The 27088-nt window shown below is 41.5% G+C and overlaps 1 protein-coding gene across 3 annotated transcripts in view; it reads right to left on the bottom strand.

Moving 5' to 3' along the window:
• The window catches only part of PTPRG (protein tyrosine phosphatase receptor type G), a 777275-nt gene that overhangs the window by 234608 nt on the left and 515579 nt on the right, over positions 1 to 27088 (bottom strand). For all 3 annotated transcript variants that reach the window (XM_061396518.1, XM_061396519.1, XM_061396517.1), the window contains exon 5: positions 3833 to 3928. In XM_061396518.1, the coding sequence (XP_061252502.1) occupies positions 3833 to 3928 (96 nt within the window). The remainder of the gene's footprint in view (positions 1 to 3832; positions 3929 to 27088) is intronic.

Genomic DNA, 27088 nt, shown 5'->3' on the forward strand with positions numbered 1-27088 from the left:
CACTATTCAAAGTTACTGGGGTCGTGAAATCAGGGTCATGCTGACAGTGAAGTCATGGAAACTGCTTAGAGAATGGGTTATTACCATGGAAATTCACACCCCCTCCAAAGGAGACAGTCACTACTCAGATCTCAAGTGTTACATCATCATCAGGAAATCTGATGTGAAATACTCCATGTTTAACTGAAGAAAATAATTGTAGGCACGATGGAGCATCCATCATTATTCCCATGAGCTACAGCAGGACCACCTGCACTCAGCCAATATGTTCCCTGGTCGACCATGTGTCTGCCCGGTGTGTGTGTGCTTTGGTGTTTTGGAAATGTAAGAACCTCATCATACCTAACCACAGCAAAGGCAGTAAGAGAGCCAAAACTCCTTGGAGTAACAGGCAGAGGGTCAGGGGGAAAGAAAGAAACACAGATAATGAAAAATTGAAATTGTTGGGAAAATTATTCTAGTGTGTGGGGTGAGCTGGCATCAAAGCCACAGCATCTACACAGAACTTAGCCTTGCTTAGATATGCACTTGTAGATCATTCATATCCTGTGATTCTCAACAATGAATCTGTGCATTTACGGGCACCAGAGCAGAGTACAGCCAATTTATGAGTAGGAGACCTTCTCTTCTCACCTCTTTCGAGCCATTATCACATGGGACTATGACCCACTTCTTGTGGGCAGGAGGTGACTACACTTATCACATCTATTTAACGTAGTAAGTGATACCATACATGTCATCGAATCATTCCTGAGAGAATGATAAATACTTCTTTAAGACCAAAATGGAAGGTACTAGGTTAGAATTTGGAAATGTACATCAAGATTTCCTTACCTGGGGGAGAAATACCAAAGTCCCAAATCAAGCATTCTTATTAGAAAGATTCAAAACACAAAGATCTCAAAATACAGGTTCTAAAAAGATTGCCAAATTAAAATAGCAATAATATCATCTTCTTTCCGCTGCAATGACATACTGTGAACTCAGATGTATAAACGTACATGTGGACTTACAAGGAAAACAAAGAAAGCAGCTTCAAGCAGCTGCTATCTAAAAAAAAAAAAAACTGTTCTATTTTTTATTATTTGTCCTCTAATTTTGTATCTACAGGATAGCAAGCCAAAACTTAGAGGACTAACCAGATGAAATACACATTGTATTTCTTTGTGAACAAGCACTTTTGTCCTGGAAATACTTTAAAAATCCAAAGTCTAGATTTCACATTGAGGTCTTTTGCTGGTTTTACACCAATGTGCCTCTCCTGCGCATACTCTAAGTGGTCTTATATTTAAGAAGACTTTCTAGAGCTGGAAAAATAGAAGCCTTTTGGGTAGAGCATGTTGTGAAATAGACTTTCTAGTACTCATAAATAACATTTTAAAATTTTATTTTCCTATAAAAAAGGTGCCCTATAAAGTATTAATAGAACCAGGTTGGATGAGGCATGGGTGGGCATGACAGAAAAGGAGGAAAGGGTAGGTATGAAGGCAGGGCTGCAGGAGTAGAGATCTAGCGATATGAAAAACAGTGTGCTAAGAGGAGAGTGATAAAAAGTAAGGGAGAACTACGTAAGTGCAAGGGATTCTCAGGTGGCACAGTGACACAGAATCTGCCTGCCAATGCAAGAGATGCAAGAGACACAGGTTTGACCACTGGGTCAGGAAGATCCCGGAGGAGGAAATGGCAACCCACTCCAGTTTTCTAGCCTGGAAAATTCCATGGACAGAGAAGTCTGATGGGCTACCATTCAAGGGGCTGCAAAGAGTTGAACATGACTGAGAGCACGCTCACACATACACACAGTCTGAGAAGTTCAAGTAGCCTCAATAATACCAACCACAAATCTATCACAGGTTAGATGCAGGAGGGGTTATGACAACCCACCTGAATTGCTAGCAGGGCTGTGCCCAGAATAGACTTCTGTTTATGCAGAGAAGACACACACACACCATGGGGTCTCCATCTCATAGAAACGGAAGTGGCTGGATATGGGTACATATTTTGTTTGGCATTCACCAAATGTCTACTATGTGCCAAAACCCACACCAGGGGCTTCATTTAACGACTACAGTCTCGATGATGCAGAAGTTGCCATCCTCATGTCACAGATCACAATGCTGTGGTTGAAAAGTTTAGAAATTCCCTAGTGGTCCAGGGGCAGGCCTCAGCGCTTTCAATGCCCAAGGCATAGGTTTGATCCCTGGTCAGAGAACTAAAATGCTGTAAGCCACGCGGTGTGGTCAAAAAATAAAATAAAAACAAAAAGTTTAAACAACTACATCACCATCATGCAGTTAAGTGGAAAAGATGAGATTCAAACGCACGTTATTTTTGACTCCACCGAATAAGCTTTAAAAACACTACACTCTACTGTGATTCATGAAAATAATCAGGGGAAGAAATGCCTGGGAAAACAGTAGGAACAATGAGGAGATTATCATAATACACAGTGTAAACAAAATATTTCAAAATATTTCAGTATCACCCACAATGAGAAACACATTTCATATAATCACCCAATTGTTTGCATGTCTGTGTATGAGCAATGAAAAAACAAGTTCAAAGAAATTATTTACCCTTACTATGTGTGGTACACTTGAATACTTTCTGTTCTGTATTATTCTATTTATTTTAAAAATGCTGGTCAAGACTCACTGAAATGATTTCATGGCACACTACTAGGTCAGAAACCTTAGTATGAAAATTAGTGTCATAACCAATGCTGTAGAATGCCACTCTTATTGTTTCTGAAGTTTGGATAGGAGATTAGGCTTTTCAATTTTTCAAAAATCACATCCCCTTCGAGCCTTTATCCAAGAAAAGACAGGGAGAGGGGTATTAAGAGGGAGAGACAAACAGTAAAGAGAATTGTCCATTCTGTGTCACTCACTAAAAAGGGCAGTGAAATTAACACACTCCACACAAGAGTGGCTCCATCTCAATGACAAAGAAGCTTGCCTCAAAAGGCGGAGGTTAAAGACACATACTGAAGGAGGTTCTGATGTCTCTAATGTTCCTTTGAGTTGTCAGAAAGACATAATTTCCCCATGATGACTCACTGGTAAAAGGAACGCTTGTAAGTGGTCTTTAGGCAAATTGCAAGACTGAAAGACAAGCCATACACCTCCTACTCAGATTACCTTCCCACACAAAAAAAGCACCAGGTCTCCTCTAGGCTACTTGGTTAAGACACCCACTGATCAACACTAAGAAGCCTGGACAGTATTATCTACGGAAGGATGCAATGTTTCACTTCTAGACATGGAACCAACACATGAGCCAGGAAAACTCCTTAATACAAATACAACAAAAAGGAGACAGTTTGGGAGATCATAAACATACTAACTTGGAAACAGTCTCAATAAAAACTTTAGTTACCATGGGGATTTCTGGAGGGGAACGAGGGGGGAGAAATGAAGTCTCTTTAGAGAAATGACTGATGCGATTTATTAATCTACTTGCAAGTAATGTCAAATTTTAAAGTTGCTCCAAAGAAAACTACCTTTTTTTAAACATCAGCCTCTTAATATGCTGAAGGAACCTGTTCAAAACGCTTCAGGAGTGAAGTAACTTAGATGATAAATGTGTTCTTCAATCTGTGCACCAGTCAAGTAGCAGTAAAATCAGAATAATTCATGCAAAATTTTTCATTATGTTTCTAAACATACTTATTTACATTTTAAATCACACATTAGACAATATGAAATATCTTTCATTTAGACAGGTGTGAACTAGAAAACAGATGCATTCATTAAACATGGAACAATTCGGTGAATTAAAAAAAAATACTCAAAGAACTCTGGTCGAAGTACTCGAGCCATTGTTAACTTACTTGAAAAAATACAGCCATAGCTCCGATTATTCTGTTTTCAGAAATGGCGGTTTGAAAGCTGTCAAAATCATCTGGATTGTAAAAGAAAATCTGCATCTGTAAAAAGAACAATAAAAAACATATTAGGAGAATATACCAGGAAAACCTAGCAGAAGTGGAGAGAATAGTACAGTGTACTCAGATTCCCCAACATAATAAGATTTTGACCAATGTATTCATCTATCCATATTTCTCTTTGCTAAAGTATTTGACAGCAAACCCTAGACATTTTATCATTCTACCCCTACTTCAGTAGATATCAATAAAACACATGTCTTTTCACATAACTATGATGACTTTAGGTCGCACACAAAAATAACACCCAACATCTTATTACCTAATACTCATGCCATGATGAACGGTCCCTACTAAGAAGCCAGATTTTAATGGAGTTAAAACATGTAAGGTAGAAAACCAAGGCTGTGAGATTCAGTCCACATGTTAAAATTTTAAAGGCTTAAATGGACATGTCTTTATAGACAAGTATCATTTTAATGGTAAGAATTTGATGGGGGCTCTCAGCTTTAAGAAATAGCCAATATGGGCTATTTCAGTCAATCCACAAAAATTTAATGGTAATGATGATAATAATACTCTTGATTTTACAGTTCGCAAAATCCATCCCATTCCTGATCTCACTTAATCCATCTAACAATCCCTGTGAAGGCTGGGCAGAAATGACTACACTCAGTTACACATGAAGAAAGCACTTCATAAACTTGATGCTCACTTGGTCAAGTCAAAAGCACTGATGAGGGCAAAATCCAGGGACTCTCATCCCAACCTTGAATACCTTCTCTGACGTTTGGCAAGGGCTTCTCATCCTTTAAGGTAAATCAACTTAAAATCATTATACAATTTGAATGCCTGAACATTCCTTGATATCTAATACAATCCAGAGAACAAAAACAGATCACATAGTATTCTTGAGAGACTACATATGAGATACGAATAAAAGATCTGGGCCCCTAATTCCAGCTTCCTCATTTACTTGCATGTGAGATCTCAGGCAAGTAAGCTAATTTCTAAGCATTATTCCTTATGTACAGAATCACATTCTTACCCTTGGTAAGATGAATGTGGGGCTTAAACATGTCAGTGTAGGACAGTGCGTGTACGATGCCTGGACCTTATAGGTCCACAAAGCACCACCACCATCACATTAACACCCAGCAGGCATCTTCAGATTTCTAACAGCAGTATAATTCCACTGAATCTTCTTGAATCACTCCTCCTCCTTACAGAAAATCAAAACTCCTGCTATCATTGGTTCTCGTCTATGACCTTTATTTTTCCACTTTTCCAAATGACATGATGCTGTTTTCTGAACAACCACACCCCAGATGGAATATGGAGACTTGATGTTAAAGGATAACTACCCAGTGGGAAAAGTGAAGTCAGACAGACTATCTGAAATACAGGTCAAACGCGAAGAGTCCTGCTGACCGAATTCACCCACACGTACAAACAAGCTGACTTTTTTTCCCTGAAGGGTGTGATCAGGGAGCCCAAATCAGGACACTTTCTAGGAAAAGTCAGACACCCAAGTGGACTGGAGGATGGAAGATTCTTTTGGAGATTATTCTTTCTTATGCAGAATTGTTCTCCTTAGATTGTGAATTTCCATTGACGCTAGCACCACCCACTTACAAATGTGTTACCTTTATGTCTGGACAGCTACAGATATCATGAATTTACTCTGAGAAAAATGCATTCAACGAGGTGCTGATTACAATAGTTGAATATGGGGTGAAAATTGCTCTGGTGACAATGAGACTAACCCAAGAAAGAAACTCTGCACAAGTATATTCAGAAAATTACACTTCACTTTTCCTTTTAAAACCCAGACCCTCAGATGAAGTAAGTTCACACAAGGTTTTATTATTCTTCAGTCCAGGAGCAGGGGTGGCATTGTTTAATGCATCACCTGAATAGTGTGCGATACAAAATACTTTCAAACCTCTTCAAGGGCATTTTCATTTACAACTGGGTGAGGATTCATTTTTAGAAAATGTCTTTGAATCATGGCTCCACCCATCAGGATAATAAAATGTCTCATAAAGAGAACAGCAGCCATAGGTCTGAAATATCAATTTCCCTTGCCATCGGTATCTTTCTCAAGTTGTAGTCTACTGAATTTTGTTAACTTTTAAAGATATCTTAAATGTGAAAGTAAGTAGATGGAGTTTTGCTGAGGGATTGGACTTTAAATTATTTTGTGTTACCACTGACGAGACAAATCCAGGCATAGTCTGGAAACTTATTTTACAAAAACATTTTGGGAACAGTCATGGTAGCTACTGAGCATTTTGAGTAGCCCATCCATTTTCTACATCTGTTTTGCAAGTGCCATGTTCGGAGCATTCCTTCAGCCTTCGCCAAAGTGTGTTCTTTCTAATCATGTGAACTAAAGTGATACTGACTGCATAGAAATCCTCCTTCTGAAGAAACGTGGTGAACAGAAGCTGAAGAAAAGATATGAGAAACTGGGCAATAAAGAAATCTATTAAGTGTTCCCTATATCCTTTGCCTGGACCACCAATTATTTATATTTTACCTTATTTGCATGTTTCCTCTCTCCCCACAAACATTTCCTTTGAATCATTTTATAATAAGTGGGAGAAAATATACCCCTTTACCAATACACACTTAAGTGTACTGTTTCTAAGAATAAGACTATTCTTTTATATATCCACAGTAAAGTTATTAAAATTAGCCAAGTTTTACTTTGATATAATACTGTTAATCATATTCACAGTCCATTTTCAACTTTTGGCAAGTGCCCAAATAAAGTCCATTATAGATCACTATTTGTATCTTGGTCCCAGAATCTAATAGAGGACCAAACTTTGCATTCAGTTGCCACGTCTCTTTATAATGACCCCTCCGACCCCCAACTTCCATTTGGGACAGTTACTTAGCCTTTTTCTTTTTTTGGTAGTTTGAAGGGTGCAGGCCAGTTATTAAGTAGAAATGGGGTCAGTTTCATGGTTTCTCATGATTAGATTCAAGCTGAGTCATATGTAAATGTACCACAATAAAGCATAAGGTAGTAAATGGTTCAGGGCCATGTGAGGCATATATTAAATGAGTATAGAATAATACAGGGAACGGACCGGGTCAGGGGGAGATTTTGCTGAAGTTGGACTTCCTATTTTCTAATGTTGTAGCTGTTTGTTTAAATCAGCTCTCATATCCCTGCTGTAATGGCAGCAAGAGGAAATGATTCCAATGCAAGAGTGGGAGACTGAACAGAACTTTCCTTGGTGATTCAGAAAGCTCTACATCTTAATTTCCTCTCAGAACACGTATTTCTCCAATGTGCACCCCTCCCACATACATGAACCAAGAAAAATTCATGATGAATTAAGGAAATGGCATGCAGACAGCACAGAGGACAAGCAATATACTGGCAGATTCATCAGACACTTCCAGGATACTGCTGTTCATCTTTAACAGAACAGAAGAACACACAGGAGAAGCTACAGGAAAAGAACAAATGAGACATAAAGACGATGAGATAAAGATGGTGATGAAAAGGGCAACAGCAAGATTAAAAGTCACCGAGGAGGCAGCACATAACAGGACTGAAGAGGTGAAATGTACTTTTCTGATCGTGTTTGGGGCTACCATGTAGTCAACCAGTTGAGAACACAGTAGTGGACAAAAAAGTCACCCAAGGATAAAAATGTGTAGTAAAGACAAAGAAAAAATCCAAACACAGTTAATGATCTGCTGGTTCTACTTGTTGGATGATTTGCAAATGATGATGTCACAAAGTTTAGGATAACAAGTTCTTACTCTAACTTTAGTTTTAGACTATGCTGTACCTTAACAACTGAACAGCCAGATCACACACATTCAACGATTCCTTCATTCTGCCACTGCCATCAGACAGGAAGACTGATGAGGGCAGGAAGGCCACCTACTTAGTTAAAAACTTTGTCTTGAACAGTGCTGTTCTTATAAATACCATTAACTCATTCATGGAATGAATAAAATGAGTGGGGGTTCTGGATGACTGGAAGCAAGGCCAGTCGAATGATAAAGTCGCAATCATTACACTGAGATTCTTGTTATTTCCAGGAATAAATTATACAGTGAGATGAGTAGCAAAGAGAGATAAGGATATTAAGAGAATGAATGGACTTAAAACTGCTGGAGAAAATGTTCAAGAAGGTGCAAATATAACCCAAAATCATTATGAAATGACTACGTGGAACCAGGAATGGTTCTGCTAAACACCGGCAACATTCCTTTCTCTTTAATCTGCAAGGCATTTCAAACTGTTCTCTACCCAAGCAACTCTAGCCTGAAATTTTAATGATCCAACAAAAGAAAATCTAGTCACCTAAAGTGTGGAGAAAAATTATAAATACCCACATACCCACCATGTATACTATGTAAGTAATACTCTGAATTCAGAACTATAATATAGGTGTTTTCTTTTGTATCAATCAACAGTCTTTACTCCCAGTTACTTTTTTTTAAAGCATCATGATCATATTTTTATCCCCTGCGAGGGTTAATTTAATGTGTCGACTTTGCCCTGGCTATGCTGCCCACTTGTTTGGTCCGACAGTATTCCACGTGTTGCTGTGAAGGTATTGTTTTAAATGTGATTACTATTTATATCACTAGACTCTCCATGGGAGCCACATCCAATCATTTGAAACCTGGAGGAAGAGGTAGGAATTCTGCCTCCAGAATGCAACAGAGAAATTCTCACTGAGTTTCCAGCCTTCAGTCCTCAGCCTGCAACATCAACTCTTCAACACAACTCTTCATCAAGGCTGAAATTTCCAGCCTGCTCTGCGTATTTCATACTTGCCCAACTCCGCAACTGAGGCACAAGCACTTCCTTAAAATCTCAAGTCTGCCTCTCTCATACTGGTCTCATTTCTCTGGCGAACTCTCACTAATACAACCCTAACTGTCACTACTAGTCTTAAGCAAAATGTATCCGGATATATCTATATGTCTCTGTGCTTCACCTTATAAAAGTGTTCTGTAACTTCATTCCTTTCTGAGTTTCTTTGAGCTCTGAGCTTTATCCTCTTCATTCGTCTCTTTCTGATAAGGTTCTCCCCTGGAGAATGCGGGCCTTATTACAACCCAGCTCAAACTCTTGCGACCCACAGAAAAACATCCATGAAACTGACAGACAGCACAACTGGGTAATATAAAGTGAAGACCGACCGACACGGGCCACAGAACCAGACCTGATTTGTATACAGAAGACGCCTGAGGCCTCTAAGGCTCAGTGTTCCCTTCTGTCAAACAGAGGTAATACTCACCTCATGGGACAGCTGTAATAAAGAAACACTACTCGCCTGCTTGGGAAAAGTAAGAAGAAACTCCATAGCCCTCAGTTTTTATTACTACGTGTCTTTATTACTTTCTTTAGACCAGGAGAAAGATGCAAATTCAGGTGAAAATAAATTGTTTCCATGGACCAGCCAACAATCCCAATGAGTCTGCCACAAGGCAAAGAAACCTGTGTGTGGGCTTCACACAGCCTTCATTTGAAGAATATTTTTAGAAGAAACTTGACCCAAAGAATAGATGGCATTCAACATCTTTACAGGCAAGGCAGCATTTAAATAAACATTCTGAAGCATTTGCTTTATAAAATATCATTAACCATGGAGTGCATCAATCCTTAATTATTTCCCCTTTTCTCCCCTGCCCTGTAATATGGAATTATCTTCAACTATAAACAGCAGGAATCCAAATTTTTGGAAAAGAATCCCATGTGTACTGTAGCGCCATGACTCCTATACAGTTGGGTATCAAGGAATCCCTTTCAAAAGTCTCTTGTGTGTAACTTGTTTATGCCATTGTCTCTTTATTAGTTTTTTTCTTTTTTTTTTTTTAATTTCTGCATCTGATGAGTCAAATAAACATTTAACTTTTTCAGCTGTTTCCTGGTAGGGAAAAGTTCAGGCTCTTGCTTCCATCAGCGAAGGATTTACTATGGTGATTCGTGAGCTATTTCTTAAAAGTTCAGCGTTAAGTTTGGACACAAATGAGGTAGGTTAAGCATCTGGCTACAGTTGGTCCCTTATCATGGACTCCAGAAAGTTGTAGATCTCCCATTTTATAGCTGTGTGACCCAGATGAAGTTAGTCACCTTCTCTGAGTCTTAGCAGCTTAGCAGGAAACTGAGGATCAGAAACAAGTCATTGGGCTACATTGAGGATTAAATAAAATAAGTAAAGTGCTTCCTACAATAGCTGACATATAATAGGCTCCCTAATGAATTATTTGCCTTTAAAAATTACTTAATGGGGGGGAAAAGGAAAGGAAAAAACCCAAATACATTAGTGCACGGGTTGTTTTCAATAACCCCAAATTGGGCATCACCCAGATGCCAGTCGATAATGGACTACCTAATAGAACACACGACACTGGGACGTGAGAGTATGAACGCACCTCACAAACGCAAACCATGCTCAGACAAATAAACCCGATTTTTTTTCCCTTTTACCAGAAAGGATATACTCTGTGATCCTGCTACAATGAAGTACAAAATCAGGAAAAACTCTTGCAGTTACAAGCCAACACCTGGTGGGTGGTAACTGTAAGAGGGGTCCTGGGGAGAAGCTGGTGAGAAGGTGCTTTTTCTTGATCTGGGGCCTGGTTCCAAGAGCGTGAAAATTCATTCAGCTGCACACTGATCATCTGTGAATTTCTCTATATAAATATTTCAACAATAAAGAAATACAATTAGGGACCTCCCTGGGGGTTCCAGTGGCTATGACTTCACCTTCCAATGCAGGGGGTACAGGATTGATCCCTGGTTGGGAAGCTAAGATCCCACAAACCTTGCAGCCAAAAAAACAAAACATAAAACAGAAGTAATACTGTAATGAATCCAATAAAGATTTCAAAAAAAGTGGTCCACATTAAAGAAAGAAAAATAAAATTAGTGAAATAGCTGTAATTTTCCAACTGGGATAAACAAAATATAGTCTTCTCCTATAATAAAGGAGCAGGGTGACATTGTTTCCCTGTTCTGTACCCATTCCATACAACAGAGGCTGATCCCAACTGGGGGGTATGGCCACAGAGAACTGATTTGCTTCAAAGAGCAAATTAGGGTAGATGACAGGAGGTGTATGCAGAATCACACCTGCCTGCCGGGAGCCGGTGAGGCATTCCACTCGTGACAAAGGTCATGAGGAAGGAGGCTCGGCATACGCAAAGGCGGGATCGAGCCTCAGGAGTCCGCCCGGATATTCTCGAGCCTTTTCCCCCCAAAAAACCAGAGTCTGCCTACTTTATTGCTTTGTGCTCTCACCTCTGACTTTACTGGGGGCTGTCCCCTACCACCATCTCGCTCTCTCTCTGTCAAAGAGTTAACTTACAGCTCCAATTAATAAAGTTCCTGGGCAATTAGGAGTGTTTAAATCCAAACCCCTCAGATGGCTCTCTAACTCGCCTGACAAGTTTACCTGGACTCCTGCAGCTATGCATACGATTGTTTACAGTCTCCTAGCCTCCAGAGGCACGGGAAGTTTAAGATATTCAAATAGCTTAGAGCCTCTCAGAGAGTTAGAAACTGTCAGAATAAACTAGTAAAGGATTTCATTGATGAGTCAATGCTTGTTGCCAAGTTTTCACATCCCCTGAATTGTATCCTTGAATATGTATTAATTAATAGTGGGTATGTAGAAAAAATAAGTAGTGGCCTTGGTGTTAGTAACTTTAGACCCTTAAGGTAATAAATTCTTTCCTTTGTTGTAAACCCATTACACATCCGCCCTATAGGAATGCAATTTTATCTTTGGAAGATGGCGCCAAACCTTAAAATAATTACTCTTAGAGAAAATAAGTCTTTGTTGATAAGTCCTTGTCAAGAGTCATAAAATGTTAGTAGGCCTTCTGGCCAGAAGATGATGTAAATCACCTAAACCATTTGTATACGATAAATTTGCAGGAAAGAAACCCTGGTTTTTGATAAGAATCAAAGACTGCTGACTTTGCATCCCCTATTATCCTCTATGTGTAACTTAGGGTATAAAAGCCCCTGTTAAAAATAAAGCTACGGGCCTTGCTCACCAACGCTTGGTCTCCCCATGTCATTCTTTCTTTTAACTTCCAGCTGAGTCTCCATCTGGAGCGCGGAACCCACCACGCTTACTAATTATGCCTGGGCTTCTAAGACCCACTCGAGAAGGTGTCTAGGGTGAGGCACCTTCCGCTATTCGAGAGGGCGCCTGCGGCCTACGTAAGTGGTGCAAACTTCTTGTCTTGAAGTTTTATTGGTCTCCCGCGTAAACCAAGCTACTCAGCTTCTTTTCTCCACTGAATTTTCCTACTGAGCTATCCTCATTCTATTACTCTTTATATCTCTAATTACCATTTGAATAGGTCGCCGACGCCGTCTCCCCTTCGAATACCCTGGATCAGCCGGGGCTGGTCCTCGGCACCTGCCTAGGACCAAATAACAGTGACATGGGCCCAGCTCTGCTTCTTTCCACCCTTCCGCTTGAGGCAGACGCTGTTAAAAAGGAAGCCAAGAGGCAGCAGCAGAGGGCTGCTTAAACGTATCGTATCCAACTCTTTACAATACATGAATTCATCCCTTCAATCCTTGGCATATATGGAGGGTGAGTGAGTGACTGAAAGTTGCTCAGTCATGTCCAACTCTTTGTGACTCCATGGACTATACGTAACAGTCCATAGAATTCTCCAGGCCACAATACTGGAGTGGGTAGCCTTTCCTTTCTCCAGGGGATCTTTCCAACCCAGGGATCAAACCCATGTCTCCAACACTGCAGGTGGATTCTTTACCAGCTGAGCCACAGGGAAAGTGGTATTATTCTCCCCATTTTTAACAAAAGGAAATTCAGGCTGAGATATTATGTCTTCTCTGTGAAAAAATAAAGCCAGGATTCAAACCCAGAGCCCACACTTTAAAAATCTTCTTGGTAGATCATCCTGACAGAATTCCCATAAGCCATGAGCACAACCTATCATCTATTGTTAGGATCTTGGTACAAAGCTTCAAGGGTAGTATTCTCAAACAGGCTGATTTCTGGACCCCCGGGGACATCTGTCGATGTCTGAAGACATCTGTGGTTGGTGTCACTTGGGGTCAGATGCTACTGCTGGCATATACTGGGTAGAGGCCAGCGAGGTTTCTAAACCCTCTACAATGCATAGGATACTCCTCGCCAAAGCAACTAATTATCTAGCCTAAAATGTCAATGGCGCTGAGGTGCACAAATCATGTCTACACCCACTGCCACAGGAAGTCTAGTCAATGACTACAGGAAAGCTCTTTGATTTTCTTTCTCTTTTCTACTACTGACCTTACAGGGAGGAGGAACAAGTCTGCTGTAATGGGGCTCAAAGATTGCAGGGTCTTGCCCTAACCCATAAACCAGTAACTTAAGATCTCTTTCACCTATTGGTGAAAGTGACTGTAATAACCTTCTTTTCTCTTAAAACAACCTATCCTTGCTTGCTATTTTGTACCTGAGCCTGGTTCTGAAATGCAGTGGAGCTTAATGCCCTGGACATAGTGGAGGGGGTGGGGAGCCCGAGGTGAATCTGGAACTCATTTGTATTTCAAAAACAGGAAAATAACCACCTCAGTGTTTGTGCTCTTTGTAATGTGAAACTTTTTAGAAATTGCTTTGTACTTGGGAGTAACAGCCACATGATTCACCATGAAATGAAGTCTGGAAAATCATTTTGGATAAATGGACCTATAAATTCAATAGAATTTCCATGACAACATAGACTGCAACACTCAACCACAAATAAAAGGTTATAAATCATTCAAAACCAACGAGGAATCAGCAATATGTCTCCCATTTTGAAATACAAGAAACCTGAAATACAGTTTATTTGTTACTGACTCACCCCAAATTCCCACTATGGTTCTTTCCTCATTTCTGATATTGTACTTTCTACCCGCCAATAGGTTCTGGGGAAATGATGATGCCGTGAATCTGCAATCGAGCTAAATAAAATTAACACAGGTATAGAGTTAGTTGTATTCCTCTCTTTCTCCCAGCGAAAAGTCTGCCAGAAAGCTTCTACACAAAGAGAAGCTGTGCACTTTTACCCAGAAAACTGCATTTTGCCCTTTGCAGCTAAATGTTGCCAAATTAAGCTCTCCCTAAGAAACAGGTTTATGCAAAACATGTCTGAGAACGGACGTGTGAGACAATATGGATGCTTTCCAAAGCTTTTTAGACTTCTATAAATCAAAACCTCACCCTCTTATGTTCTAAGGGTAATCTGCACAGGAGGCATTTTTTAGATTAGCTGGGTCAATCCAACTAGAACATCTGTTCCTTAAAACAGCTCTCTTCTTCTCAGATCTTCTGTTTAATTTTAGTGAAGGGTGGCTCTAGTGGTAAAGGATCCACCTGCCAATGCAGGAGATTTTAAGAGTCCCGAGTTTGATTGCTGGGTTGGGAAGATCCCCTGGAGGAGGGGACGGTAACCCACTCCAGTATTCTTGCCTGGAGAGTCCCACGGACAAGAGGAGCCTGGCGGGCTACTGTCCACAGGGTCACAAAGAGTCGGACATGACTGAGCTCCTGAGCACAGGACATGAGGTGCCCTTACAATGGACTCTCCCAGGTCCGACATGCTGGGACCTCTCCCACTGGGCAGTACTGGCCCCAGGACCAAGCACGCAGTAGTTACTCATTAAATGACTGTGGAATAAATGGAAGGAGGTTATTTCTTGCACAGGAGGAAATGCACTGCCTTGCTCTATTCAAACTCTTTCTGATTTTTAAGTCTCCCTTATAGACAACAGCTTTGGGTAGATAACTGGTGGAGGGGGGACGAATTTATGGAGCTATAAACTGGGGTTCTGCACATCCCTTGGAATACTGCCAAGGGTTGTATGTGTGTGCCCTGGACACTGTCTACCTCTTTTCACCAGATAAACTCTTATGGTTATACCTATTACCACATTTTCAGTCCTGATGCCACATGGACAATGGCTTTTATCAAAATCTTCATAGGTCCTACAAGCCAGAAAGGCTAAGAATCACTGATAAAAAAAATATGTAAATATGCTTCTATGAGCACAAAATCTTTTCTATAAGACAGATCCCTAGAAGTGGTTCAAATTTTCGCCTGAAAAGGGTACACACCTTTTATATTCTAGCAGTAATGGAAAAGAATACCATCTCCCCACACCACTGCTAACACTGGATTGGCAGATCCTTATTTTTTACACATTGGGTGAACATTCCTGTTTGCATTTTTTAATTTTCCTGATAATCAGTAAAGATGAGAATCTTAATTCATTTTTTTCTAGTGATTTTCCTTTTTATGATTTAAGGAGGCTCTCAACTAAGAAAATTTAAGATTTGCCAGAAGTGTAGCAAATACAAAGGCAGACAGATAAGTACATATCTGTCCCATATACATCGGGAAAAAAAATTCACATGCATTATAAATAGAAGAACTGATAAGATAAATAATGGGGTGGAGAAAAGAAATTCGCAAGTAGGCACTGACATTTAAACTTCTTGAAGATGTATTAGTAATGAAGGAAGTCAAGATGCAGGGTATATACACATTTGATTTTTAAAAAGTCTCACAACAAAATATTTGTTGTGTATCTATCTGCATCAGTGAATCCTAAAGGCAATCAACCCTGAATATTCACTGGAAGGACTGATGCTGAAGCTCCAATACTTTGGCTACCTGATGCGAGGAGCTGACTCAAAAGAAAAGACCTTGATGCTGGGAAAGATTGAAGGCAGGAGGAGAAGGGGACAACAGAGGAGGAGATGGTTGGATGGCATCACTGACTCAATGGACATGAGCCTGAGCAAGCTCTGGGAGATGGTGAAGGGGAGGGGACCCTGGCGTGCTATAGCCCCCGGGGTCACAAAGAGTCTGACACAACTTAGCAACTGAACAATAACAAAAGCATCTGCACAGATATACAAAAGTAAGGAAAGAAAAGGCTCTGGAAAGTAACACCAACTAGTAAGTGGTTTTCTCTAGAGAGGGGACTTGGATTGGTTTGGGGCCAAGGAAGGTAGTTTGTTCTATTTCAATGGTTTAAAATACTTGCTGGCTCTAAATAATAGTTTCTCTGTGTTGCGGGGGTTGGAAGTGTTCCTTAGAATGAGGGAAAGGAAAGGGAAAAATCGAAAAATAAAAGAACAAAATCAAAATCCCCATCACTACTGCACAGGGAGAAGGTGAAGCTAATGGATTCATTTGGGGGACCAAACTCAGAAAATCTGTGTTATCAGCAAAGTGCTCTAAAGGAATGAATCCATCAGCCCCTAGCGACAGAGAGCACAGCGTCACACAGGCTATGATCCTGCTCTATTCCTGACTTCACTCTGACACTATCCACTCTTCATTTATTTCTGCCTGCAGTGAAACACGACTATTCAAGTTCAGTAACACTCCAAAGGAGGAAGGGGAAAAAAAAAAAAAAAAAGATAGAGCTACTGTTTCTGACCTACACAGACTATTCAATTCACTTAACACAGCTGCTCTGTTGAAAAATACATTTATTTAGACTAATACTTTCCCACCTACCTGGCCATAAAATTACAGTGTGCACACCTAGTAAACACAAAGTACTAATGCTCACAGACTGTATATTTGGTCAGGAAAACACCAGCAAATTAAGGAGGAAAGCAAGGCTGCCCAAAGCTGGGCAAAGCACTGGCTCTGCTGATGGACTGAGTACAGCCTGAAAGCAGTGATTTAGGGAGAAGCTTTTAGGAAATGGTTGAAGGTGGCGGTGAGGACAGAGTTCTGCCACCAACAGTGCTTTGACCGTCGTTCATAATATCCTTGCTGAATGATCCTCCTTTCCGTGAATTCCCCAGAGTACGATTTTGAATTTCAAAATCTTATGATCAGAGCAACCACATGAGAGAGAAACACAGATATGATTAGAACATCTAAGTTCCAGTTCAAGCTCTGCCTCATCTTGTCTTAAAATCGGAGGCAAATCAATTAATATTTTCTAGATCCCAGTTTCTAAATATGAACAACGGATATGATGTTATTAGGTTAATTTCAATGATGATGACTTAAAAAGAGGTTTGATGACTGACTACAAATGTACAGGTTTGATGTTATGATTAAATACCACAAAACCTATGGATGATATTAAAATCCTCTTCCTCATTATTACTATGGCTATGATAATTATTACATGAAAATCCTTTTAAAAAACACATGTCTCTGTTCAGCTCGCTATGTAGTACTAAATTCACTGACTATGATTTTAGAGCCAAGTCCTCTATTGATTAGGTTTTCTCATTTCCCATTCTGTTCCATACTCCTTCCCCCTCCCAACATATTTTTATGAAGAAGTTTCAAACATAAGAGAAAAGTTGAAGAATATTACTGTGAACGCCTATATACCGCAAACTAGATTCTAACATTAATATTCTAAGAAACTTGCTCTATCAAATAACAACCGGTTCCTCTATCCAGACATTTTATCAAGTACTGCATTTTAAAGGGAAAAAAAAAATTAGCACTTTCAGGCAGTCAACTAGTTACCTCAATATTAAGAGAAAGCCAGGCAATGCTTTCCAGGCTTTGGGTTCAAGCCAGGGAATGTCTTGCTGGTTTGCAAGGGGGTTAATAACTCCATTAATGAGAACATCTTGAGATTCTGATAGCTGTATCTCTGCAGGGAACTGTTCATAATTTGGAATAAAGACAGAGTTTAAAGGATGGGACAAAAACAACAAAATATCAAAGCTATGTCTTGAAGAAGCCAAGAGTCTACAGGAGACAGTGTTAGTCAATAATCATGTTATTGATTGGCTCCATTCATGCCCCACTCTGATGAGCTAATACCAGAACACATCCAGAGAGAGTATACACTAAGTGTAACCATACCTCAACGCTTGTTTCACTTGTCTTGAATTTATAACACGTAACGTAACAGTGAACACACCCAGCAGTCTATCCAGAAAGCTTGATTCATTATCTCCATATCTGAGATTCAGTCACCGACGAGAGTCTTCCCCACAGAACTTCAGCCCAAAATCTTAATGAAGAAGGTACTTTGAAATCAAAAGGAGCTTAAAATTGGCTGTCTTAGTTGGGATTCAAGCAGTGTTGTGTATGTTACTAGGGAGATTCATGGAGTTCATGAAGCCTGATTTATAATAGCAAAATACTTGGTGCTGCGAAAACTGGACAGCTTCATGTAAAAGAAAGAAATGAGAACACTACCTAACACCATACACAAAAATAAACTCAAAGTGGATCAAAGACCTAAAGGTAAGACGGGACACTATAAAACTCTTAGAGGGAACATAAGAAAAACATTCTTTGACATAACACACAGGAAGATTTTTTTGGACCCATCTCCTACAGTACTGAAAATAAAAACAAAAATAATCAAATGGGACCCAATTAAACTGAAAAGCTTCTGCACAGCAAAGGAAACCATACACAAGAAGAAAAGACAACCCTCAGAATGGAAAAATAAAAAATCTGGAAACAAAGCAATTGACAGAGATGGACAAAAATATATATCTCCAAAATATACAAACAGTTCATGCAGCTCAATATCAAAAAAAAACAAACAAGGTAATCAAAAAAATGGGTGGCAAATAAGACAAGACACTTCTCCAAAGAAGACGTAAAGATGGCCAACAAAAACATGAAAAGATGTTCAACACCATTCATTATTAGAGAAACGCAAACCAAAACTACAATGAGGTATCATCTCACACCAGTAAGAACGACTATCACCAAAAAAATCTACAAACAGTAAATACTGGAGAGGATGTAGTGAGAAGGGAAGCCCTTTGCACTGTTGGTGGGTATATAAGTTGGTACAACCGCTACTGAGAAAAGCATGGAGGTTTCTTAAAAAATTAAAAACGGGACTGTCATATGGCCCGGCAATTCCACTACTGGTGGTATACCCCGAGAAACCATAATTCAGACAGACACGTGTACCCCGGTGTTCACCGCAGCACTGTTGATACTAGCAAGGACATGGAAGCAACCTAGATGCCCATCGACAAATGAACAGGTAAAGAAGATACGGTGTATATATGTATAGTGGAAGTGAGAAATAGATTTAAGGGACTAGATCTGATAGATAGAGTGCCTGATGAACTATGGATGGAGGTTCGTGACACTGTACGGGCGACAGGGATCAAGACCATCTCCATGGAAAAGAAATGCAAAAAAGCAAAATGGCTGTCTGGGGAGGCCTGACAAATAGCTGTGAAAAGAAGAGAAGCGAAAAGTAAAGGAGAAAAAGAAAGATATAAGCATCTGAATGCAGAGTTCCAAGGAATTGCAAGCAGAGATTCTTCATCGATCAGTGCAAAGAAATAGAGGAAAACAACAGAATGGGAAAGACTAGAGATCTCTTCAAGAAAATCAGAGATACCAGGGGAACATTGCATGCAAATATGGGCTCGATAAAGGACAGAAATGGTATGGACCTAACAGAAGCAGAAGATATTAAGAAGAGGTGGCAAGAATACACAGAAGAACTGTACAAAAAAGATCTTCATGACCCAGATAATCACAATGGTGTGATCACTAACCTAGAGCCAGACATCCTGAAATGTGAAGTCAAGTGGGCCTTAGAAAGCATCACTACGAACAAAGCTAGTGGAGGTGATGGAATTCCAGTGGAGCTATTTCAAATCCTGAAAGATGATGCTGTGAAAGTGCTGCACTCAATATGCCAGCACATTTGGAAAACTCAGCAGTGGCCACAGGACTGGAAAAGGTCAGTTTTCATTCCAATCCCAAAGAAAGGCAATGCCAAAGAATGCTCAAACTACTGCAAAATTGCACTCATCTCACAGGCTAGTAAAGTAATGCTCAAAACTCTCCAAGCCAGGCTTCAGCAATACGTGAACTGTGAACCTCCAGATGTTCAAGCTGGTTTTAGAAAAGGCAGAGGAACCAGAGATCAAACTGCCAACATCCACTAGATCATCGAAAAAGCAAGAGAGTTCCAGAAAAACATCTATTTCTGCTTTATTGACTATGCCAAAGCCTTTGACTGTGTGGATCACAATAAACTGTGGAAAATTCTGAAAGAGATGGGAATACCAGACCACCTGACCTGCCTCTTGAGAAACCTATATGCAGGTCAGGAAGTAACAGTTAGAACTGGACATGGAACAACAGACTGGTTCCAAATCGGGAAAGGAGTACGTCAAGGCTGTATATTGTCACCCTGCTTATTTAACTTCTATGCAGAGTACATCATGAGAAACTCTGGGCTGGAAGAAGCACAAGCTGGAATCAAGATTGTCAGGAGAAATATCAATCACCTCAGATATGCAGATGACACCACCCTTATGGCAGAAAGTGAAGAGGAACTCAAAAGCCTCTTGGTGAAAGTGAAAGAGGAGAGTGAAAAAGTTGGTTTAAAGCTCAACATTCAGAAAATGAAGATCATGGCATCTGGTTCCATCACTTCATGGGAAATAGATGGGGAAACAGTGGAAACAGTGTCAGACTTTATTTTTTTAGGGTTCCAAATCACTGCAGATGGTGATTGCAGCCATGAAATTAAAAGACGCTTACTCCTTGGAAGGAAAGTTATGACCAACCTAGATAGCATATTGAAAAGCAGAGACATTACTTTGCCAACAAAGGTCCGTTTAGCCAAGGACATGGTTTTTCCTGTGGTCATGTATGGATGTGAGAGTTGGACTGTGAAGAAGGCTGAGCACTGAAGAATTGATGCTTTTGAACTGTGTGGTGTTGGAGAAGACTCTTGAGAGTCCCTTGGACTGCAAGGAGATCCAACCAGTCCATTCTAAAGGAGATCAGTCCTGCGTGTTCTTTGGAAGAACTGATGCTGAGGCTGAAACTCCAGTACTTTGGCCACCTCATGTGAAGAGATGACTCACTGGAAAAGTCTCTGCTGCTGGGAGGGATTGGGGGCAGGAGGAGAAGGGGACGACAGAGGATGAGACAGCTGGATGGCATCACCAACTCGATGGATGTGAACTCCGGGAGTTGGTGATGGACAGGGAGGGCTGGCGTGCTGCGATTCATGGAGTCGCAAAGAGTTGGACACGACTGAGAGACTGAACTGAACTGAACAGAGAATATTACTCAATATAAAGAAAATGCAATTGGGTCATTCATAGAGATGTGGATGGACTGAGAATCTGTCATACAGAGTAAAGAAAGTAAGAGAGGGAAAAACAAATACTGTATATTAATGCATATGGATGGAATTTCGAAAGATGGTACAGATGAACACGTCTGCAGGGCAGGAATAGAGAACAGACATTGGACACAGGGGGAGAAGGGAAGGGAAGACGAGCTGTGAGAGCAGCACTGCCATACAGCCACCATCGTGTGGGAAGCAGGTAGCGGGAAGCTGCTCTACAGCACAGGTAGCTCAGCTCAGTGATGACCTAGAGGGGTGGGGCGGGAGGAAGGTCCAAACGGGAGGGGACGTATGTTTACATACAGCTGATTCCCTTCACTGAACAGCAGAAACACAACACTGTAAAACAACTATACTTCTATTAAAAATGTAGATACCTTCATTGTCAATCAATGAGAAAATGACTCAGTAAACTGGGAGCACACTGCAGAATATTATGCAGTTCTTAAAAAGAATGATGCTTATTCTGTATCTGACATGCAAAGATGCCCATGGATATACCATTAAGTCAAACACTGAAGTTATGGAACACTATGTCCATAATCATCTGATTATTCAAGTAAAGGGAAAAAACACAGAAACACCAACAGTGAGGAAGAAGAAAACTCTGAAACAATCTATAAGAATCACAACTATAGTTACCTCTGAGAACTAAAAATGCAGAGATGGGGATGACACAATGGATTCCATTTTCACTTCATATGTTCTGCTGCTGCTACTGCTGCTAAGTCACTTCAGTCGTGTCTGACTCTGTGCGACCCCATAGACGGCAGCCCACCAGGCTCCCCGTCCCTGGGATTTTCCAGGCAAGAACACTGGAGTGGGTTGCCATTTCCTTCTCCAATGCATGAAAATGAAAAGTGAACGTGAAGTCAATCAGTAAGTGTCCGACTCTTCGTGACCCCAGGGACTGCAGCCTACCAGGCTCCTCCGTCCGTGGGATTTTCCAGGCAAGAGTACTGGAGTGGGTAGCTGTTGCCTTCTCCACTTCATATGTTCAGTACTGCTTAAAGATTGTTTCAATGAGAAAACTTTGTTTTGTAAGTTTTTAAGATAATAAACAAAAAACAGCAACAACAAACAAAGACTTAAACAGGAATCAAACAACATAGAGAGGACAAGATGCATCATCAAGTTTTACAAAGTATTGACATTCATACAGAGCAGTGCCCGGAGTAAATGCACTTGTAAGTAACCTTGGTAAAGTTTCAGAGTGAGCACTCATGTAGCACTTCTGGACCCAAGAAGCCCCATGTGTTTCCCTCTGGTCACTACCCTCAAACAAGAGTAACCATCTCCTGACACCCACTAGCAGAGATTCATTCTTCTAACCAGATGGCTTTTCAGCTAATTTTAAACAAGAGATTCTACGATGCTTTAAAGCAAGTCCTCTCTTTGCCACCAGGCTTCAGTCCACATTCTTACAAGGGTGACATCTGGAAGATCAGTGAGTTCTTGTTCCCTGGCTTTTTTTTTAATGGATGATGGGGGTTTGTCAGAGCGTTTCGGAGCCTTTAGAGGCACCCTTTTGAGCTATTTCAAGATGATTGCTAGGAGGTAGATGGGAGGAGGTCCTGTGAAACAGGGATGTGAGACACTCCACATCTCAGAGTCATCATCCATACTTTTGTGCGCTCCATTTATGAAACAGCCACTGGGCCATGTGCTTCACAAAAATTAGGGAACTTTTTCTGTCATAACAACTCTAACAGGGAGGGCTGCTGCTGTTGTCCTCATTTTAGAGACAGGAAAGGGGAGACACAGAAAAGTGTAGAAACTGCTTCCAGGAACAGCTGGTGAGCAGTCGGGAACCCAGCCTTGCCGCTCTCCAACAGATCAGACACCTGGGATGCGCCCCGTGGGACCCATCAGACATTGGAGGACTATTCACTTCAGCCCATCAAAGGTGGTTCTACTGTGCAGCCCTTGACTCTTCCTGGTGGGATGACCACTCATGGCCACGGTGCAGAGCATACCCAACAGCAAAAAGCCTCATTGAAGGATCTCAACTTGAGTCAGCTCTGATCACTAGGGCTCTATTTTCTTTCTTCAGGGAGCATGGATGTACTTTGTCTCAACAACTGCTTTGCTTCCAATTCAAGTTCTGTCCTATCTGTGAGATGCAGTGAGCACCCTGAATTCACCCTGGTCCTTACCGCCTAGTAGAGTCATTCTAACCATCAGCAGCCAGGCATGCAGCCCAGCACAAGCCCAGTTTTCACCTACTCGGTACAGAAACTACCCAGGGCCACACACATAAGCCAAGAACAAGAACCAGCGGCGGTCAGAGGACTCTGAACACTAACAAAATCAGGGAGAGGGGAAGGATTCAGAATTCAAGAACAGACCCAAATAAACTGAACATCCATCCAAATGTCATCGGTCGTCAAGGTCTCTTCACTGTAAGGTAACTTAGCTTGCTTCCACAGTTACTAAGTGGAGGTTAGGGATGGAGTTGTACCAGACACCCCACATTAAAGAAACATAACTAGGTAAACATGGCTAGGTAAGCAGAACCTTCCATCCTTTTTCTAAAGGCTGGGTCCATAGGGATTTGCATGCTCAGGGAAATACATTCACACATGCATTGCTGTATTTAAAGGGGTCACTGGTAGATGGGTTTTTATTCACAGCACTGTTTTTTAGTCTGTAAGTCATATCCGACACTTCTGTGATCCCTATGGACTACAGCCCACCAGGCTCCTCTCCAAAGGATTCTCCAGGCAAGAATACTGGAGTGGGTTGCCATTTCCTTCTCCATGGGATCTTCTGAGCCCATGGATCGAACCTGCAATGCCAGGGGAATTCTTTACCCCCGAGCCACTTGGGAAGCCCACTGTATTCCACCTTAATACAGCACATGTCCTGGTCTAAAGGTTGGAATATCGGGCTCTGTTATTTCTTCAAACACCTACACCTCAAGTATTTTAACATGCTGGCTCAATGATTCCTACCCACGGATTCCTCCCCATGATTGTCTATTTGTGCTACACGGAAATACCGTTTTTTGTTCTCAGTCTGCAAGCACACGATGGTATAGAACATACAGCTCTCTGAATTTTCTGAGTCTTAAACAGCATGTTAACACCCATCTGGAGCTCTTGGGCATTACCTTTTTGGAACATTAACCACACAGCAGATGGATTTCCGCCTTCGGTAGAGCCATTCTACTGGGCTTCCAGGCCATCAGCACTGGGAGCTCTTGGAGCTGTGAACCTCTTTGGGTCCTGCTCTGGCCGAGTTATCTTTGTGAATTGGCTTTCCTGGCAGTGAAGCTCTGAGCTCATTTTCCAGTTTTGTGAACTGTTACCAGTGTACACAACCATGTTAACAGTTGGGGGATGAGAGTAAACACACCGACAGTTGGGGGCCTGGCAACACCCTGGGGTACAGATACCCCAACACATCTTGGGAAACAGGATTCTCTGGGTACCCTGGCAAAGCAACCCACAAAGAAGCATTTCTCCTAAAAGAAGAGTTATAGTTCTCCATCTTCTTCTTTTTTAAAAAATAATTTTATTTATTTATTGGCTATGCTGGGTCTTTGCTGCTGTGCAGGATTTTCTCTAGTTTCAGTGAGCAGGGGCTACTCTCTCGTTCCAGTCTGCGGGCTTCACTGCAGTGGCTTCTCTTGTTGAAGAACACGTGTTCTAGGGCACGTGCGCTTCAGCAGTTGCCGCTTCTGGGCTCTAGAGCATAGGCTCAATAGCTGTGGCACATGGGCTTACTTGCTCCGTGGCGTGTGGGATCTTCCTACATTAGAATCCGTGTCTCCTACACTTGCAGGCAGACTCCTTACCGCTGAGCCACGCGAGAAGACTCTCCATCTTCTTCAACAGGAGAAAATAGTGGAAATGGGAGGGTGAAGGACAAGATGAACCTTAAGTCAGAATTTCCCAAGAACACTCCTGTGTTCAGCTGAGAATAGCTATGGCTTCTTACCATGTTGCTAAGTCACTTCAGTCGTGTCTCACTCTGTGCGACCCCATAGACGGCGGCCCACCAGGCTCCCCCGTCCCTGGGATTCTCCAGGCAAGAACACTGGAGTGGGTTGCCATTTCCTTCTCCAATGCATGAAAGTGAAAGGTGAAAGTGAAGTCGCTCAGTCGTGTCCGACTCTTAGCGACCCCATGGACTGCAGCCTCCCAGGCTCCTCCATCCATGGGATTTTCCAGGCAAGAGTACTGGAGTGGGGTGCCATTGCCTTTCTTACCATAAATACCCAGAAAAAAACTCACCAACTATCCTGTAGGTATGACCAGGGTTTACTATTCCTTCCTCTAAGACAGAAGGCCCATCAAAACTGTGATCTGAATTGCAAATATCTCCCAAAATAGTAAGGAAAAAACATTATCTTCAGGTCTGCCATCAGAATCATTTGCATTTTTCTAAAACTGTGGATAACCCCTTGTGTTCAGATGAAAGACTCTTACTTTTTAATCTTAAATTTATTCTAAAACAACCTGATTGCTTGAAAAATCATCATACTATTCAGGGAGCATTTTTAATGGCACTGGGTCTTCAACTCTCCATCCTGCCTGTCGTCTTCCTTCTCATGTCCATGGACAGCACAGACCATTGAGTAAATTCAGCAAAATAGCTATCTTCCTTACGCTCTCCACCAGCAACCACTTTAAATAAAGACGAAGTCTAGGCATGACACAGCAAGTGCCAGGCCGGCATCATTTATCCATAATGCCACTCCTCCCTTCGTAGACCACTGATTCTCAAATAGGGGTGATGCCGCTCTCCTGGGGACACTTGGCAATGTCTGCAGATGTTTCAGACTGACGCACTGTGGCTCGGGTGCTACTGACCTGTCATAGGTACAGGCTTGTGTTGTTGCTGAGTCACTAAGTTGTGTTCAACTCTTTGCAATCCCTTGGACGATGCCCCACCAGCCTCCTCTGTCCATAGGATTTCCTAGGCAAGAATACTGGAGTGATTTGCCATTTCCTTCCTCCAAAGATCTTCCCAACCTAGGGACTGAACCTGAATATCCTGCATTGCAGGTGGATTCTTCACCACTGCGTGACCTGGGAAGCCCAGGTAGAGGCTTAGAATGCTAGTAACACTTCACCACGCACATGACGCAATAGAGAATTATTCAGCCCACAATGTCAGGGAAGTTTCTCTGATAAGGTTGACTTTCTCTGTTCTATTCAGACTCAGTGGACAATGGCTCAGAAGCTCCTCATACATAGAAGGTTGATCAAAAACTTCCAATTTCAAGATGACTGGACTAACATTTCTTCCCCTGCCTATTCCCAAATCAATCATGTCTGGACAAGATGTTCACATCATGCTGTTTGTCTACTGACTGCTGAGTTGAGCAGCACGTGATGCACTTGGGTGACACACTGGGGCTAACGCGTGATGACGAGGCAGTCAAGAGCCTTGGGCTGCAGAGCCGATGTGAACTTGAGGTGGACTACTGTCTCTACTGCACTCTACCTGGGTGAACTCATGTAAAGCTATGGGCTGAAAAGATGTTGTGGGGACTTCCCTGGTAGTCCAGTGGTTAAGAATCTGCCTTCTAATGCAGGGGACATGGGTTTGATCCCTGGCCAGGAAACGAAGCTTGTTGCAAGGAAGAGCCAATTCTGACTCCATGTTGGAACTGTTTAATAATCCCACATGCCGCAGAGCAACTGAGCCCATGGACCACAACTACTCACACCCAGTCCTCAAAGAGAGACAGCACTGCAATGAGAAGCCTGCAAAACGCAACTGGAGAGCAGCATCTGCTCGCCGCAACTGGAGAAAGCCCATGTGCTCCAATGACCCAGCGCAGCCATTGAATAAGTAAATAAAAGTCTTTAAAAAAAATGATGCTGCAATGCTAAATCCTACCTGTGAATGTTACCTTATTTGGAAAAGGGGTCTTTGCCCACAAACAAGGGAAGATGCAGTCATGAGTATGGGTTCCAAACCAGTATGACTGTGTCCTTATAAAAAAGGAAAAAATCTGGACATGAAGACACACACAGGGAGAATGCCTTGTGAAGGGGAAGGAGGGTAACGCATTTGTAAGTCACAGAATACTACAGATGGCAGCAAGTCTGCAGAAGCCAACA

This window comes from Bos javanicus, chromosome 22 (assembly GCF_032452875.1).
Source record: "Bos javanicus breed banteng chromosome 22, ARS-OSU_banteng_1.0, whole genome shotgun sequence".
Lineage (NCBI taxonomy): Eukaryota > Metazoa > Chordata > Mammalia > Artiodactyla > Bovidae > Bos > Bos javanicus.